At 35.5% G+C, this 19,485-nt stretch overlaps 1 protein-coding gene across 4 annotated transcripts in view; it reads right to left on the minus strand.

Annotated features, from left to right (window-relative positions):
- Cdk13 (cyclin dependent kinase 13) overlaps window positions 1–19,485 on the minus strand; it is a 98,547-nt gene that overhangs the window by 26,886 nt on the left and 52,176 nt on the right. For 2 of the 4 annotated variants that reach the window (XM_085699252.2, XM_085699250.2), the window contains exons 6-8: window positions 12,062–12,121; window positions 5,719–5,908; window positions 4,893–4,949 (exon numbers count right to left, since the gene is read on the minus strand). In XM_085699252.2, coding sequence (XP_085555378.1) covers window positions 4,893–4,949; window positions 5,719–5,908; window positions 12,062–12,121 — 307 coding nt within the window. The remainder of the gene's footprint in view (window positions 1–4,892; window positions 4,950–5,718; window positions 5,909–12,061; window positions 12,122–19,485) is intronic. The other 2 variants (XM_085699253.2, XM_085699251.2) reach the window with 1 other exon arrangement.

Consider the following 19,485-nt stretch of genomic DNA (forward strand, 5'->3'; position numbering starts at 1 on the left):
TTCCTGCAATGGCTACTGCTAAGAATGCAAGTGTTGAAGGATCTTTGATAGTTGAGAAAATTCTGTGGAGTTCCTCAGAAGTTGGTTATGATGCTATGCTCCAAGATTTTGTGGAAAAAGCAATCATTGATCAAGCATAGGTTGTAAGAACTGCATTACTGGGTGCTGCTGGGGTGGTCTCCTTTCTAACTACAGCACAAGTTGTAGTGACTGAAATTCCTAAAGAAAAGGACCCTGGAATAGGTGCAATGGGGGAATGTGAGGGAGAATGGGAGGTGGCATGTTCTAATTCCGAGAATAGCGCTTTACCCTTATCAATGAACTGTGACAGGAAGCTCAAGGGCCAGGTTCCTCATTGATAACTTCAGAAGTCACCTAAAGGAAAAGACTGAAGAGAAGTCTGGCTGGTCACTATAACCATTACTTACTGATTTTCATTGACAATATATAATGGTTTACTGCTGTCATTGTCCATGCCTACAGATAATTTATTTTGTATTTTTGAATAAAGACATTTGTACATTCTTGATACTGGGTGTAAGATCCATATACCAGTGTCCTGCTTTCAACTTAAAGCACTGTTACAGCCAGGACTGTAGCCCTTGTGCCACCAGAAGAGAAGTTCAGAAGCAGCCTTTCTGAGGAGTGAGAATAACTGTGTACAAAGTAAAGAAGTATCCAATTATGTGACAACTTTGTCTAATAAAATTTGGTTTAAAGATTTAAAAAAAGGCATTAACGGGTGCTTAGGCCAAACAAATAGCCATGGTTGTAGTTCTTTAGTGTCCAGAAGTAGTATAACTATAAATTATAATAATGTACCAATCACTACACATCATCATCATCATCATCATTATCATCATCATAATGTGCCTCAAACACATGAAAGAAGATGCACCTTTCGGGTTCCTGGAAGATTTCATAAGACAGTCACTCATACCTGAATTAAACACTTAAATATCAAAGTTTTCAAAATAAAACAAGAATTACAATTGCATATAAAAGAAAAACAATTTCTGTAGACCCACAAAAACATTTCAGAACACAATGTGTTTAAGGAATTTAAGTTCAACAATGCTACTTTGGGGGCGTGGCTGGAAAGGGCAGTGTCTAGTAATGGGAGAATAGAATAAATGAAACAAAGAAACTAAAGGCAGGAAATATTCTTTAGAGGGATATGTATGGTTGATAATATATATGCATATACACAGACACACACATATGACACAAATGTCTGTGGAAACAAATAGGTAATTAAAGAAAAGTAGTATCTTGTTTTTCTGGCACGGTAGACAGGCCTTAATTTAAGATATGCATATCATGGAGGTGGAGATGTGCAACAAATGCATGATAGCACACAAAAAAATTAACACTGGAAATTTAGTAGTGAGAACATGGATGAGATTTCCAAGGAAGTGGTGGGAATAAGACTATAGAATAATGCTAGAAAATTTAATTGCCTTTCCTATTTTACATAATCAAAACGGAGAACATATGAGAAAAAAAGAGCTGCAAATTTATTTTGATTTTACAGTGACATTATTGATCTGAGTAAGGTTTCCATCTCTGAAGACTGCTGAGGTACATGATTCATTGTCACATATATCCGTCTGGGGTAGTCTTTCTCTTGTCTTACTGTCATGTTTCATCTCCAGCCTCCCATAAGACCCTCAGCATTACCCAGAAACCCTAGAGTTCCCTCAGTACAATAGGATAGTTCTGCAGGTCAGAGTTCCCTTCTCCCAAAACACATTCCATGTTTTAAAGTATACAAAATAAAGCATTGTTTCCATCTCGAAAATGACAATTCTAAATTTAGGGACAATGAGCCATTCCTAAAGTCCCTAAACAAGTGCAAGACAGGAATGGCCACTAGATGGCAACAAGGCTTTTAACTCATTCTGCCTGAGGATGGGTTAGCAAGTGTTAAAACCCTTTCCCCTCTTCTTCTTCTCAATGAGATCACAAAGAAAAGCAGCAAACTTTGAGTACTATTTAAGGAAGTTTTATTTTCATAATTTGCAACGTCTGAAAACATAACAGGTATGTATGTTTGTTAATTTGTTTGAAAACTTTGTAGGAACATTGAAGGATTTTGGGTTTTGGTAGTTTTGTGTGTTGAACGAACAGCCTCAAACACACTAGACAGTAGTGTAGTACTACTACACAGTAGTGTAGTAGTACTAGTGCTCTACTACTAAGCAACATTTTGAACCCAGGATTTGGAGATGTAAAGATCTGTTCTTCCTTATTTTATATACATGAGTGTTTTGTCTGTATATCAGTATGTGCTCCATGTGCATGCCTAGTGCCCATGGAAGCCAGAACCAGAGATGGCATTAAATACCCTGGAACTGGAGTTCCAGGTGGTAGTGAGGTATCACATGGCTGCTAGAAACAACAAATCCTCTCAACTACTAAGCCATCTCATCCAGACCAGTTTTGGAAATGTTGAATCCATCATCATAATATTTAGAGTCATGAAGTTCAGTAACTGGCTTAACCAACATTTCACAGCAACACTGATGTAGTGGCAGAAATGCCACATGAAGGCCATTTCGAGGCGTAACTGAGCTACAAAAGCTATGTCTGAGCCTGACCTAGAATATATATATAGTGAAACTCTTGTCTCAAGAAACAGTATTTTATAACTGAATAAGGATAATAAAAAGACTATAACCAGTTTCTCACTTTAGGACTATAATTTTTTTCTTCAAACTTTAAACCAGTAATAGAAGTGCTATAATTTTTCTTCTAGAAAAAGCAGTTAATTTCAATTTCTGTGGAAACGCTTTTTTGTCCTATGAGAAAAGATACACACACACACACACGGAGCTATACAATATTTTTTTCTGGAACATCTATAACTACAATATTTTTTTTTCTGGAATATCTATACCAAGTATACAGGGATATCTTCAATAAAAAACTTTTTAGCTATCAAAGGCAATTAGGTTCATTCCAATATGAATGAGCCATAACAAGAAGGAAAATTACATTGAAGTATAACAGATTGCACCGAGGACAAATACAACTACAGTGATATATCAAGATATTAAGAAAATAGAGTCCTTAACCAAATAACCCTCCCCCCAAGAATAGCCAGATTGGTCAGAAATTTAAAAATAGCTATTCAAATAAAGCTTTAGATTAAGCAACATTAAGATTATTTCCTTTCCAAATTCTATCAAAAGAAACCTTATATATTATAGAAATATTTAAAAATTTAGAGCCAGGCACAGAGACACACATCTTTAATCTTAACACTTAGAAAGAGGAAGTAATTGGGTCAGAGTTCAAGGCCATTCAGGGTTATATAAATATGAGTTGAAAACCTAAACTATATATAGCTCTTTCACCCTGTCAAAACATACCTTAAAGTCATTCAGGCCTTCTCATCAGCAGACACAACAGACTGTGTTCAACCACAAAACTGATGAAGAAAGTATGACATATATGCACATAGACTACCATGAAGGTGAGTAGAAAAGGAGGTGGGAGGATCTGGGAGTTTGGGAAGTGGAAAGAACAGCACCAAAATATAGTATATGAAAAAAAATCTAATAAAAAAGAAGTTATAAAAACTAATAAATATCATGTTGTTCAATGTTGTGATGCCATGATGAACCTGAAGGCGGTCAAGTTAAATAAGCCAGGCACAGAAGACAAAGATCACACTACTTCACTTATATATAGAAACTAAAATACAGACTTTGCAATTAGATGGTAAGAATAAGCTCAAAGGATTTATTAAACAACTTGATGAATGTAATAACAGTTCAGTATCTTCTTTAAAATTACTAAGAGATTTTAAGTGTTCCTACCACAAAAAGTGACACAAGACATTAGCTAATTAGTCTTTCTACAATGTTATATATAGTTCAAAATAATTTATTGGATATAATTTTATACACCAATTATTAAATAATTTAAAATATACAACATTTAATTAATGAAAAATTATGATTACACAAATGTATAAGTAAAAGAAGGAAAAAATGGACTACACTGACTATATTTACTAAACTGAATCAATCCCACGGCTTATACACAAAATTATTATTTCAACAAAACATTTTATTTTGAAAGTCTGTATTAATTCGAAAAGAGTCCTATTTCTTTACCACCAGACATAAAGGGAACCAGTCACACCCTAACTTTAGTCAGAGAAGCTCCATCTTTCTCTATCTTACACACTGAACTTCCTCACAACTGCTTGCTTAAATAGTTCAAGGGAGTTGGAAAAAAAGATATAAGTAAACAAAAACAAAAAAGGTGAAGTTTGAAATAATAAAGCAAAGTTTTAGAATTTATATGTACTATTTATAAAGCATATACCAAATTTTACTATTAAATACACAATTAAGAACCTTAATGTCAAAACCCACACTAAAAATTTAAGTATTAGTTTTAGAAATTTTTAAGTTTATGCAGTCATATTTAACATCATACATTAATAAAATTTTATTCATCCACCATTTAAACATCCAATTTATTTAAAAATTGAATATACAAAAGTATAAAATTAAATAAGCCAAACCAATTTTTCTTTATTACTACTCAGGGAACATAAATGTCTATATTTTTAAAAAACAAACAAACAAACAAACCAGATGGAGAAATAGCTCAACGAGTACCTGCTGCTTTTTCACACAACCCAGGTTCAGTTCCCAGCACCCACATGGCAGCTCACAACCCTCTGTAACTCCAGTTTCAGAGGATCCAAAGATCTCTTTTAACCTCCACAGGTACAAAACATGCATGTGGTACACATAATACATGTGGCCAAAAACTCATACACATAAAATAAAATTTAAAAAAATTAACATTCTAAATTTAGCTTCTAAAACTGAGCTTCATGCTTACAATAATTCATCTCAAAATACTCTTACCTTTCTTCTGAGCTATATAAACGAGCAAGTCCAAAATCTGCAAGCTTTATTTGTCCTCTGGTAGAAATAAGATAAGGTAAAAAAGCATTAGTCTATCATGAATCTGATAATGAATACACACACACACACACACACACACACAATTCCTAGTGCTCAATTAAGACACACTAAACAAACATAAACAAATTCTCTCACTGAACTGCTGTACTACAAACAACGTTAACTAGTGGAAAATATACAACGCAAATTTACATAGTAACAAGTAGCATATTGCTTTGGATAGTTACTTTTTGTTGTTGTTATACACCCATTCAATCATCCATAGCTACAAGTTCTTAATTTTCAGATTCAACCAGTTGTAGATCAAAACTATTGGAGGGACTATCTTTTCCTAAAGATGTACAATCATGTGTGCTAATATTTCCTAAAAAACCAGTGTACCAGCTATTTACAAAGCATTTATATTTTTAATCTAGACAAATACTACCTTATTTTATGAAGGGCCTAATGATCCTATAAAAGGATACGGTGTTAAGAGTACTCTTAGAAACAACCCCAAAGGGGCCCAACACACTACCATTATTTCAGTGGCACTAGTGTGACAGTATCTCAGGTGCTGCTTCAGTTTAAGGAAGTACCTCAGTGTTGCATAGGCAGAGTTCTTATTCAAGTAGACAGCACTCAAGAACTAAGTCACAGTGTCTGAAATTTATACTTAAGCTGACTGTTGTTCATTACCCCAAAAAATCTGGTGCAATAAAAATGAATTTTATAGGAAATTATATATTGCATTAACACTTTAAACACATAAAGCTCATAGTCATACCTATTATTTAGAAGGATATTTGAACATTTAATATCTCTATGCAAAAAGTTCTTCTTATGACAATAATCCAGGCCTTCCATGAGCTGTCTCATAAAAGATTTTATATGATTTTCATTAAAATGAACCAAGCCTGATTCCAGTAGTCCCATCAGATCATGGTCCATATATTCAAATACCAGGTAAAATGCACCTGAGAAAGAGAACAATTAATATATTAAAGACTTCTATTCCTACAATCTAGATACTCAAAATTTTCAATAAAATATTGGTATGGGGGATTATCCTTGAAAATAATACTTTGTCATGCATTTATAAAACTTGTTTACTCTCTCAGTACTAAGTATCAAAAATATCTCAAAAGACAGTAAAAGTAATTTCTTCTAAAGATATTCATTATAATACAGGTCAATTCTATTCATTTCCACATTTTATAGTTTCGATCTGATTAAATTCTGACCAATATCAGACAAATTGTTTTTCAGTAGAAAGTGAATAAAATCTGTATGCTTCAAAGAAAATCTAAAAGTTTAGAGAACTGGTTTTAATATAAGGATGTGAACCCAAACAGACCAAAGTCATCTTTAGATGGCATCTATTAAACTTTCAACAGACACATAATTTGTTTAGAAGACAAGTGTTTAATGTTTAAAAATCTTAAATAAAACGTATACAAACTGAACCCAAAGCTATACAAACAAATAGTACAATCAAGTAAAGCTTTACAGAGGAAGTTCCAGGAAAGCCACACTATACAGAGGAACCCTGTCCTGAAAAACAAAACCCAACCAACCAAACAAAAACCCTAACAAACTCATGCCATCCTCTGTGAAAAGAGGAAAATAGCACCATGCCAAAGACACCCACAGTTCACAATCCGCTCCTAACTCTAAACAGAGCAAAGAACTCTCAAAACTAATGCAATCTAAGGAAACTCTCTAAAAACTTATAGTGCCTCCGTAAAGAAAATAATCAGAGCACATTTAATAGGAAAATGCTAGGCATTTTAAGATAAAATCGTCATGGTTACTAATTCTGTGTAGACCAAGTTATATTTAGAAGAAAAATATCATTACAGCTGAAAATTTAAAAGAATACAGAGGAAGTCACTGGATTAGAGGGGGAAAAAAAGCAAGATCATACACACAACCACAATTCATTAAAAGTAGGCTTTAATTTTAATTAAGAGTTGGGGAGATAAATCAATGGCTAAGAGTGTTTGTTGCACAAACCTGAAAACCAGAGTTCAACTTTCCAGCACCCATGTAGCAAAAGCTGGATGTGGCTGTGAGGGTTTTTATAAGGTTTTTATAATCTGTGTTGGGGGTGAAGAGAGGTAGGTTCTGAATACTCACTGGCTACCCAGCCTACCCGAAAAGGCAAGCATCAGGTTCAATAAGAGAACCTAACTCAAGGGAGTAATTACATGGATACAGCAGGATCTCCTTCTTCCTCCAGTTTCCACATAAGCACATCTAGGCACATGCATCCTTGCATGCACGCACACAAACACATGAATACACTACACACTCTCACAAACAAAAAGTTTTTAATGATATAATAACAGAAAAACACAAATGACTAGAACTAAATTGTAACAAGAATTAAACATCAAAATAGAAAAATCTAAGCCGGGTGGTGGTATATGCCTTTAATCCCAGCACTAGGATCTCTGTGAGTTCAAGGCCAGCCTAGTCTACAAAGCTGGCTTCAGGACAGCCAGAGCTGTTACATAAAGAAACCCTGTCACAAGACAGACAGACAGACAGACAGACAGACAGACAGACAGGTGGAAGGAAGGAAGGAAGGAAGGAATGAAGGAAGGAAGGCAGGCAGGCAGGCAGGCAGACAGACAAAGGAGACAGAGAGACAGACAGACAGAAAGAGGAGAGAGAGACACAGAGAAAGAGAGAAATCTATAATGTAATTTCAATAAAAGGACTGATGGTTACGTTTTAGTCTTTTGGCTGGAGGAAAAGGGGTGAGTACTTGAAAAAACCTGTAAAATTCACCTTGAAAAAACTGTATCAGATTATTGATCAAACACTGTTGAAAATACACTTTGCCATATAAGAAAGGAATATGCCCTGTACATGCTTAGAGAAAGACAGAACAGTGTAATAAATAAAATACACACCAGAAAACAGATTACAAATGCTTGGCCAATACTTAAGGAAGCAGGAATTTGAATTCTAAAAAAGTAAAAGATGACCAAAAAAAACTCACTTAGATAAAATTATAACCCACAGGGAGATAAGTAGTTATATCAAAGACAAACTAATGAAAATGTAACTAACAGATTCCTCTAAATGATGATTTAGGAATGCCACTGGACGACAATAGAGAACCAATAGGGAAAATAACAACTAGGGAAATATTTTCTGCAATGTAACAAAGCAAACATCTTTACTATAAAAGAAGGCCTTATAAGCCAGTACAAAAGAAACTCAGCCCATAGAACAAGGTGAGAAATAAAACAGATGGACACAATGGTGTATGTCTGTAATCCTAGCATTTTGGAAGCAGGAGAAAAACCAGAAGGTCAAAATCATCCCCAGCTCTGTATTAGGCTAAAGTAGAGCCTCCAATATTCAAAGAATGTCTGTGCCTAAAGCAACATTAAATATACTTTTTAAGTATGAAATGTGCACCAAGTTTCTATTACTTAATATCTCAGTAAAATGCTACACAACTAGGCATGGTATACAGGCATTCAATATACACAAGCATCTCAAATGCAAGGACAAACTTCTTTATATAGCACGACTTAGCTCAGAAAAATTCAATACTAGTAATAAATAATGACAATGGACTAGAGGTGACTCAATGGTTAAAAGTCCTTGTTGCTTTTGCAGAAGACCTGAGTTCAATTCCTAGAACCCCTTATCAAGCGGCTCAAAGCTACCTGTAATTATAGCTCTAGGGGATACATTCTCTTCTGGCTTCCATGAGCATCCATCCACATGCACATACACAGGCATGCACGCACACACAAATAAAAACAAATCCTTTAATGATCACATATATTAAATTGATTATGCACTGAAATAACCTAAGACAACTTAGCAGACACTAGGTTAAAAATTATTAAAATTAGCAGGGTGGTGGAAGCACACACCTTTAGTCCCAGCACTCAGGAGGCAGAGGCAGGCAGATCTCTAAGTTCAAGGCCAGTCTAGTCTATAAAGTGACTTCCCAGACAGCCAGGGCTACTCAAAGAAACCCTGTCTCAAATAACAAAAAAATTATTAAAATTGATTTAATTTCATCTGTCTCATTCTGAAACAAAATTACTAGATAACATTTCATTTTGAAATAAAAAGCTTCCCATTCTATTTCTGTCAAGTAGCAATAAATGAGAGAACCAAGAACCAGAACAAGACAAAATGATATTCTGCTTCCAGAAACCATAAAATTCAATGGAAAATTACCAGAAACAGTAAAAATTCAGGAAAAGAGTATAACATATAATAGTCACTAATATTGGCTATCAATTAAAAGATAAACTAGAACCTACTGATACAGCTAATTAAATTGAAAGAAAAAACTAAATATGCAAAATTTTAAAAATTTCTTTGTAAGATAGAATACACAGGCAAGAGTGTGCAAAAGAATAAAAATGCCAATCTTCCCAAATTAATTTGTAAATTATGCAAAAGCCCAATTTCTAAAATTATTAGTGTTGTGCTTTAAATGATAACATGCCCCGTAGGTTCATGTACTTGAACAACTGATGTCAAGTTAATAGTACTGTTTGGGAAGGCTATGGAATCTTTAAGAGGTGATCTTGCTGAAGTAAGAACAATGAAGGCAGGCTTTGAGGCTTATAGCCTGGCCTTACTTACCTCTGATTCCCTCTTACTACTTCCAGTGTATGGATGAAATGGGATCACTCTGCTTCCTGACTGCTATGCCATACGCTTTTCCTGCCATGTTGGACCAAATCCCCTAAGGAACTGTAAGCCAAAATAAATTCTTTTCCCCTAACTTGTATTTCATCAGGGTATTTTTATCACAGCAAGAAAAGTAACAAATGCAAAATGCAATGAGTTAAAAAAAATCCCCTACAATGTAGATCATACAAAAAAAAAAAAAAGAGAGAGAAAAGCAAAAGCTTCTGAAAGAGGAAAGAGATAAATAAACAATGGTTCTACATCCAATTTTAAAAAGTTTTTTAAATTATAATGTAAATTATTTCTGTAAAGACCAAGTGTGATTCAGGAAATCAAAAAACAGATTCCAACTGCACACTGAATTTTTACGTAGGATAGCCTGTAGGATTAGCAGATGACTCAGGCGACAGGCAGGCATGAAAACCTGACTCCAGATCCTCAGCACCATGTAAAACTCAGGCAAAGCAGCAAATGATTGTAATACCAGTGTTGGGAAGGTAGATCCCTATAGTTCACTGGTCAGTGAGACTGACTACAAGAGAAATCCAGTCTCAAAACTAACTAAAGTAGAGAGCAAATAAGAAAACATCCAATTTAAGAAGGAAGAAGGGAGGGAGAAGGGGGGGAGGGAACAGTTGATAGTGACCTCAAACTTCTACACGCACTTAATACACCTAACAAAAACAGGTACCTACACCTCACATACAGTCACCCACCCACCCTACAGAAGCAAAGGAAAAGAGGAAGATAGACAATATAAAAAGGTATTTAACTCAGTAGGATGGTCTTCTTAGCAAGCAGTGGTAGGATAACTGAATACTCAGATATAATGAGGTAAAAATATTCTGTCCTAATGACAGCCACCAATATAAAAAGCAAATAAACCGATTACAGAACTAAGAAATGAAAACAGAAGCATTTGTTGAAAATAATTTATGTTGAAAGTAGGGGAAAACACTCAAAAAAAAAGGAGAAAGAAAAGAAAAAGGAAACAGGAAGAAAACAAAAATAACTGTGATTACTATCTCTAACAACGACAACAAAAAAGGCATATATAATCTCTCAACTAACCAATGAGAAATATTCACGGGGGCTGAAAAGATGGCTCAGTAGGTAAGGTACTTGCCAAGCAAGCCCAGACACCAGCGGTGGATCTCCAGAACCCACAAAAAGGTAAAATGATAAATTCTACCAAGTTGTCCTCTGATCAATGTGCAACATAGTTATGTAACCCCCATACACATATCATGTATGCATTGTATTGTATTGTACATGTATTACATACAATGGTAATAATTTTTATATATATAAAAGCAAAGAAACCCCCATGGGAGCCATTACCAAAGTAGGAAGACAAGAAATTAACCAATGATCTGGAAACCCAGTGTGAATTAAATTTGAATAAATGGTAAGGGGGCAGACTTAGCCAGGAGAGATATCTAAACAGGCCTAACAACCTATGTTCAAACTCAGATGCAACAAGGTGCAGGAAAGAACCAACCCTCAATAGTTGTCCTCTGACCTCCACTCTGAAATACACACATGGGCATTTACCCCCTGACAGCCACACACACACACACACACACACACACACACACACACACACACACACACACACACCGTAAATTAAAGAATATTTGGGCTGCAAAGATGACTCAGCAAACAGAGGGTAATAAATTCAATCCTTGAAACCCAAAGGTGAATGGAGAGACTGGCTTCACAAAGTTGCCCTCTGACCTCCAAGTCATGATACATGCACACACACACACACTTGCAGGAACACACATACACACAAAATAATAATAAATAAAATTAAATTGGCAATAACAATATTCAATGAGGGATTCAGTCTCGGACTCTAGGACATCTCCTAAATTTTTAATCACTGGAGCCCTACATCAAAATGATCATGAAAGAAATTCAGTGTCCCCAGTGAAATGAGGAAATGAACTACTTGTAATAATCCCAAATTCTCAACCTGTAGGTCATGACCCTTTTAAAGGTCAAAAAAAAATCCACAAAAAACAAAACTCACAGGGATCACATATCAGACATTTACATTACAATTCATAGTATTATGAGTAGTAACAATAATAATTTTATGGTTGGGGGGGTTACCACAACATGAGGAACTATATTAAAGGGTCACAGAATTAAGAAGGTTGAGAACCATTGGCTCAGAGCATCTTGTTCTTAGCAAGGCTTGTCCTTCAGAGGAAGTTCTTCCCAGAGTTTAACCAATAGGTTCTACTGGAATCTTCCACCTCTGGAGCCCTCCTAGCCTTCAACTAATCAAAACAAGGCTCAACTCTACCACACTCCAGTTGCTTCTATCTCATTTAAGGGTGAGAAAAACCAGTCACAATTAAGAAGTACCTATGAACAGCACAGCCTTGAAGCACAAGCTTGCTAAAAACTAAAGAAATAATAGTTCCCCTACCCCAATTCCATACCGTTAATAGTGCTCATAGACGAAAACCCAGAGAGTGCGTCAAAAGAGCATGTTTCAGGCCCTATTTAGAAAAAAAAAAAGACTTCAGAGAAACTGAAAACTAACTAGGAAGACAAGCCATAAACAGGAGAGGACATTCTAGCCTCAAACCCTAACTAGTAAAACAAATAGTAAAAGTAGCCCAAACAGATAACCAGTTGAGCATAAAAGCTTACACTAAAGACCTAAGTACCTCAGTAATCATGTATTATTTATGACTTCAAAGAAAGTTTACAAAGCATATTAAAACATAGTCTCAAGAAACACAATAAGCATCAGCATCAAAAGTAAACAGAATTATCTGATTAGGAACTTTTATAAGCTATGATGAATATGCTAGGAACACTAGTTGAAATGAGAACACAACATGTCAGAACAGATGGGCAATGTAAATAGAAAAGTAGAAATTCTAAGAACTGTTGGAACTTTAACACTGCAACAGAAATTAAAAAAAAATTGTCTGTATCCTGTACAGATCTAAAACCACATCAACTTACACTCTTTGCTTGCCTGTGTGATGTGGACAATAATGACTTTTCTGCTCAGCTCTTGTGCAAGATCAAGTCAGCACATCAGAATACCTTGTAAGCCATAAAAGTGTTTACAATGGAGGTAGAGCTTACCATTGTACTTTTATTTCATTATTCCACATATGAAGGGAAGCTACAGTTTGAATCTTAAAATTACTAATATATGTAAATATATTAATTTTGGAAATGAATGGCAGTAAAAACAAGCTCTGTTAGTCTTTGCTGTCTATGTTAAAGACTTTGTTCTAAAAAGGCACCTGTAAAATAAAGGAAAACAAAATGTTTCTACTTAAAAAAACAACAAAAAAAAGAAAAAAGTTATCTTTCATGAGTTCATCAATATGCTAAACATATCCAAGGAAAGAATCACTGAGAAAAAGGATATGTTAATAGAAATGCTCAAAAGTGATGTGTAGCTGGGTGGTGGTGGTGTATATCTTTAATCCTAGTACTTAGAAGGCAGTTACAGGTGGATCTCTGTGAGTTCAAGTCCAGCCTGGTCTACAGAGCTAGTTCCAGGACAGCAAGGGAGAGAAAAAGGAGTGGGGGGGGGGGGTATAAAAAAGACAAAGAAAAAAAAAAAACCTCTGGTTCTAGACAGTAAAGTAATAGTATGGATACCTGGAAAACTCATAGGGAATTATACTATTAACTATCTACTTATAATACATGTAAATTGGCATATAAATACACATATATAATTTAAATGAAATTTTCTCATCTAGGCTGCCAGAAGCCACAGACTCCCTAGAAAACAAAACAAAACAAAACAAAAAAATCCTTTCAACTCCAGACATGAGAGGCCCTCTTCTGAGCTGGTCAGAGCTATCCAGGACATTCATAAAATACTGTGTGCTATTGTTATTGCCCTTGGTCGTCCCCTAGAGTTGAAAGGTAAATCCATATTGCTGAAGACTTAACTCTTCAGAAATAGGGCCCAGAGGCCCCTAACCTAGAAATGACCTAGCCTCCTCCCTGAGGATTAGCTTTCAGGGTACCAGAAGCCACCATGCAAGCTAATAAAGCACAGAAGAAACCATCTGTCCTAACCAGCTATGATGTCTATGAACCACAACATAGACCAGCATAACAGTGTAATCCTAAGCGTGCAGTAATGGCACACATGACCTTGTTGGTAACCAACAATTCTCTAATTAGACCTAAGACCTGCTCAACAAGAGAAAATCAATGTCTGATACTGGAAACACAGCCAACCACCTGAAGCTAATATAGTCATGGATCTTGGAGGAAAACCCACAACTGCCATTTTCCTAAACCAGCATAATGCCTAACTACATTCTGGACATTTGTTCTTATACCCATAGATAAGTGTGGTCCTCATCCCAACAACTACTTCTTTTTACAACAGATGGAGACCATTACAGAAAATCACAAGCAATCAAAATGCAGAATGTGTCCAGTCCCAAGGATACATTGACAACATAACCAACCCCCTAAGGATAAGGATCACTGTGGGAGAGAAGGCAGAAAGACTAAAAATAAGAGTCTGAGTAACAGTGAGACTGTCTCTCATAGGAGTAGCAGAAGTTATATTAATAAGGTTTCACTAATGTGACTGCCTACACATGAACTGAATACAGACAACAATAGACTTGCTGATGTGGATGACGAAAGCCCAGGAGGTCTCAACCTTACACAAAAACTACAGGCAACCAAAGAACGCCGACAGCTGGAGAAATCCTCTTCACCACAGAAAAGCACAGCAGCTAGTTATCCAATACCAAATGTTCTCAGGTCTGAAAACATGCACAAATAAGTAACATATGGACTAAGCAGGTTATACTTACATATTCAGGAATATGTGCATATATATAACATATACATATGTAACAATCATTAATGAAAAAAATCCAGGAATTTGAAAGAGAGCAAAGAGTTTGAAGGGAGGAAAGAAAAAGGAGAAATGATGTGATTATAATGTCAAAAAGAAAAGAAAAACGATTAAGGTATACAAAAGATGAAGGGGGAAAACTAGTTCCAGAGTGCCTCTGGATCTAAGGCTGCAAAAGCCAATTCCTGTCAGAATCTCCACCTGGTGTTCAGTCCCCAATAATTATGTTATTCAGTTCTATAAACTAAATCTATGGGAGTTCAGTATCCTATCAGTTTTTGAAGTAATGTTCTCAATAGCTTTTTTTAAATTAAATCTACCTGCCTCTGCTTCCTAAGTGCTAGGATTAAATGCCTGCACCACCACCACTCGGCTTTAAATTTACAATTTTAACAGAAAGATACTTTTACCAGCTTCTGTATGTTCGCTGATAGTAATAAATGGTATGTGTTTAAAGGTGACAATTTAACGCGGTTTCTAGAAATACATACCTCTGAGACTGCCTACAATGAAGATATGAACATATCCTCCTCCTCAATATGTCCTTCGGGTCATAGAATACATTCATATAAATATTACATTAAAGTTCAACTATTTCTTTGTAAATATTTTCTAATTATAAACAGAACAATTTTTCGAGACCTTAACATGTTTTTCATGGCTCTACAGCATTTCCCAGTGGTCATGTGCCAGTGGTGATATTCATAATTCCTTATACTATATATATAAATTGTGCTATTTATTATAAGCAATATTATAAAGAATAATCAAAGAACAATCTTGTAACTATGAAAAGTTCAAATTAAAATTGTAAGTTAAAAGACACATTTTACTTTACATAAAAAAGAACACTTTTTTTATATATCATGCATTTATTATGTCCAGGATCATATCATATCCTTAAACGTTCTAGAAAGATTATAAAAATGTTCTCTTCATAGCATTATATTAATTTTATTCACTCTTTAGTATTTAATTATATTCATTCTCTCAATCCTCCCTCCAACTGATCCTCCAATAACCAACTCCCATCCTTCTCCTTTATTTGTGTTTAAATAATTGAATCCAACTAGTACTGCCCATATACATATGGGTATACAGCCATCCATGGTAGCACGGACCACCTACCATAGGCTACATCACTGAAGAAGCCCGACTCTTCCTCCTCCCACAGCATCCATTAGTAGCTCCTCAGCTGGGAGTAGTCTTATGAGCCTCTTCCCGATGAACACTTTTTTCATAAATCCTTGCCCCTCCCAGCATTATAATTCCATTAAAATCTTCACTGGTAAATTTAAAACCTAACATCCATATGTATTAAAATAACTATAATGGTCTTTTTATAAAAAAAAAAAGTAGAAAAGACCTCTACATACCAGAAACTAAAATACTATATAAGGCTATAACAATTAACAAGAACAGTAGCAGGAAATGTAACAGAAAGGGTCAGTGAAAGAGGAAAACCCAGAAAATTTGGGACCTTATACAGGGCAATGATATCAGAACAAATATAAAAAACAAAGAGACAATGACAAAAAAACAAAACCCACACCCACTTACTTGTCAGGCAATAGGTGTATGTAGCTGAGTTGTAGAATCTTTGCCTAGCAAGCTGACCTGACCTCTAACACAGCATAAAACTGAGTGTGGTGACCAATACCCAGCTGCAATCCTAGCTACCAGTCAGATGGTAGGAGGAGGACCATCAGAATCTCAAGGATACCATTTTAAGCAATGCAGTAAATTGGAAGATCTTGTTAATGTTTCAAAGATGGAGCCTTTGCCACCAATGCCCCACCACCAAAAAAAAAAAAAACAAAAACAAAACAAAAAAACCATTGGTTTAAAAAAAAAAGACCTCAGGACACAGAAAATAAAAGTTAAAAATAAGCAGATAAGAAACAACAGAAAAAAAATAACAATGACACACAAAACAATTTCTCTAATCCTTTCTTAGTTTGTTTCCTATTGCTGTGATAAAAATCAATGACCAAAAGATACATGGGAAGAAAGGTGTCTATTTGATTGCAAGTTAATAGTTCATCACCAGTGGAAGTCCAGGCAGGAACTCAGAGAAACCATAGAAAAGTAATGCTTAATAGCTTGCTCAGTCTACATTCTATTTTTTTTCTTTTCCTTCCTTTTCCTTTCCCCTTTTCCCTTTCCTTTTTTCCCTCCTTCCTTCCTTCCTTCCTTTCTTTATTGGTTTTTCGAGACAAGGTTTCCCTGTATAGCCCTGACTGTCCTGGACGGATACTGCAGACCAGGCTGGCCTCAAACTCAGAGATCTGCCTGCCTCTGCCTCCTGACTGCTGGGATTAAAGGTGTGTGCCACCACGCCTGCCTCAGTCAACTTTCTTATACAACTCAGGATCGCCTGCCCAGGGATAGTACTGCCCACAATGAACTGGGCCCGCCCACACCAAAACATCAATTATTAGCCAAGAAAATGCCCCACAGACATGCCTACAGGCAGTCTGATGGAAGCATTTTTCTCTCTTGAGATTCCCTCTTCACAGGTGATTCTAGATTGTGCCAAGTTGATAAAAACCAACCAGCACAATCCCTAAGGAAAAAAAGGAAAATGACCCAGCAACCTGAAGAAAGACAAAGAGGTTATTTCATCACTCAGCCAGTAAAGCAATCCTAGCACTTGGGGACTAAAAAAAGAGGGTCCCCTAGAGCAAGCTGGCAAACCAGACAAGCCAAATGGACAAATCTGGCCTCAGGTGAGAAACCACAGTTCAACATATAAGGTGAATAGTCATCAAGGAAGACACCGATGGCAACCTCTAGACTCTACCTGCATGAGCAAACATGCTAGACAAGCACCCACAACACACAGACACAACATGTGCATGCATATCACATATATAACTTATTAAAAATGTTATAAAAAGGACAAAAATGAAAATACGTATAATCTCAAACTAGGGGAAAGTTTCTTAGATGGACAAAGATGAAAAATCAACAATAAATTGCACTTAAGTAAACTGAGTACTCAAAAATTTTTGATTATAATAAAAAATTAGAATCGGCTTTCTTATAAAGTGATATCTTTAATCACTAATATGGAAAAGAGCTAGATATATCATTTTAACCCGTGAAAGTCCCAAATACACATTTATACTGAATACAGAAAAATACACCTATGTAAAAAACCCTAACAGAGTAAGATGCATTGAAACTGTAGCACTATAGAATACTGTCTCTCTTTAAATGGCTGTATATGGTATATAGCATTATTTATTTGTAGAAGAAAACACACTTCATTCTTAATTACATAAAAGTAAATTAAGTAACATACACACTTGTTATATACAAAGTGCCTAGAAAAAAAAACCTAAAAAGTGGAAATCTCTTCACTAGAAGGCATATTATTTGCATTGACTACATATGCATATAATAATCACTTATGCCTTTTGTTTCTGAATTTCAAAGTGTTTTTATTTTATTGTTTTACGAGATAGGGTATCTCTGTGTAGCCCTGGCTGTCCTGGAACTCAGAGATTCACTTGCCTCTGCCTTCCCAAGTACTGGGATTAAAGTGTGTGCCATGACTCCTGGTTGTATGACAATGTTTAATCAAACCGTTCCTACTCTGTTTTTGTTATTTAAACATTGACTCTCTTTTCTTTCTAGTGGGTTAATTGTTATCAGCTAGTTAGATGGTTGAAGCTTAATTTTTTGCATGTAATTATTCATTTTTGTAGCACTTCTGTGGAGGTCAAAGAATAACTTCTTGGAGTACATCTTCTCCTTCCCCAACCAGGCTCCCAGAGATTAAACTTGGATCATCAGGCTTCTATAACCCATCTTTGTTCATCTCTTCCCACCTTCCAAGCAACCTCTATCCATTGGGACATCTTGCTAGCCTCCTTTTTATTTTTTGATAATTTTTTAATATCAACAATGAGAGACTCCTAAGCATTAAGGAAAGGTTGTATTTTGTGTGCATGCTAAGCATATGTGTGCATGGGGGGGGAGGGGTTGCACGTACCTGCATGTAAGCAGGAGACCAGAAGATAATAGTGTATTCCTCAACTACTCTCCATTTTATGACCTTGAGACAAGACCTTTCATTGAATCTGAAGCTCATTTCAGATAGCCTGGCTAGCTGGCCAACAAACTCACAGGTCTGCACAAATATTTAACAAAGAACTCCAGTCTAAATATACCTATGTGAAAAGCATTATTCTGAAGCTACAGGCATGCATGGATTTACATGGGTGCTGGGGATACAAACTGTGTTACTCAAGGTTGCACAGCAAGACTCTGACCTACTGAGCCATTTCCCCAGCCACTACAAGGTATATTTTTAAAAACTAACTTGTGATTCACTAAATAAACAACAGATCCATACAATCAGTTGTACTAGATTTATAACTAGTCACTTCTTCAAATATCCATCCTTTCTTCTTAAAAAAACAACTGATTTTATTAGTTATCTTGTTCTGTTCTCACCATTAACCTTTTACTAAGCCATACCTATATACTGTGTGCCATCTTGCAATGTACTTCACTTGCATTATTACATTAAAAGACCACAATAAATCTAAGTAGTATTACTTCCTTTTTCCAGAATAGAAAAACGAGTACAAAGGGAAGAAAATACTGAGGTTTTATTTATTTTAAAAACATTAACAGATCACCATCTCAATCATTTTTAGGTATGCAGTTCAGAGACAATTACATTCAGTTACCCACAAACTCAGCAACAGTTACTTTGATTTGATTCATAAATGGGTGTGAACTAGTATAGTACTGAGGTTTTGACTTAAATTTCCCAAATGTCTATCATGCTCACTTTTTTAAATGAGATTCTCGGCCATTTATCTATCTTCTTTGGAAAGAAAATTCTGCTTAGGTTTTCTACATCAGTTTGCTTTTTAATTATTTAGCTCAAAATTGGTTTTTATACTCTTGTTACAAATTCATATCAGACAGAGGACAAAATGTTATGAATATTTTCTCCTATTCTGTGTTATCTTTTCACTTCTTTCT

This window comes from Myodes glareolus, chromosome 14, assembly GCF_982192425.1.
Source record: "Myodes glareolus chromosome 14, mMyoGla1.1, whole genome shotgun sequence".
NCBI classification, from domain to species: Eukaryota; Metazoa; Chordata; class Mammalia; order Rodentia; family Cricetidae; genus Myodes; species Myodes glareolus.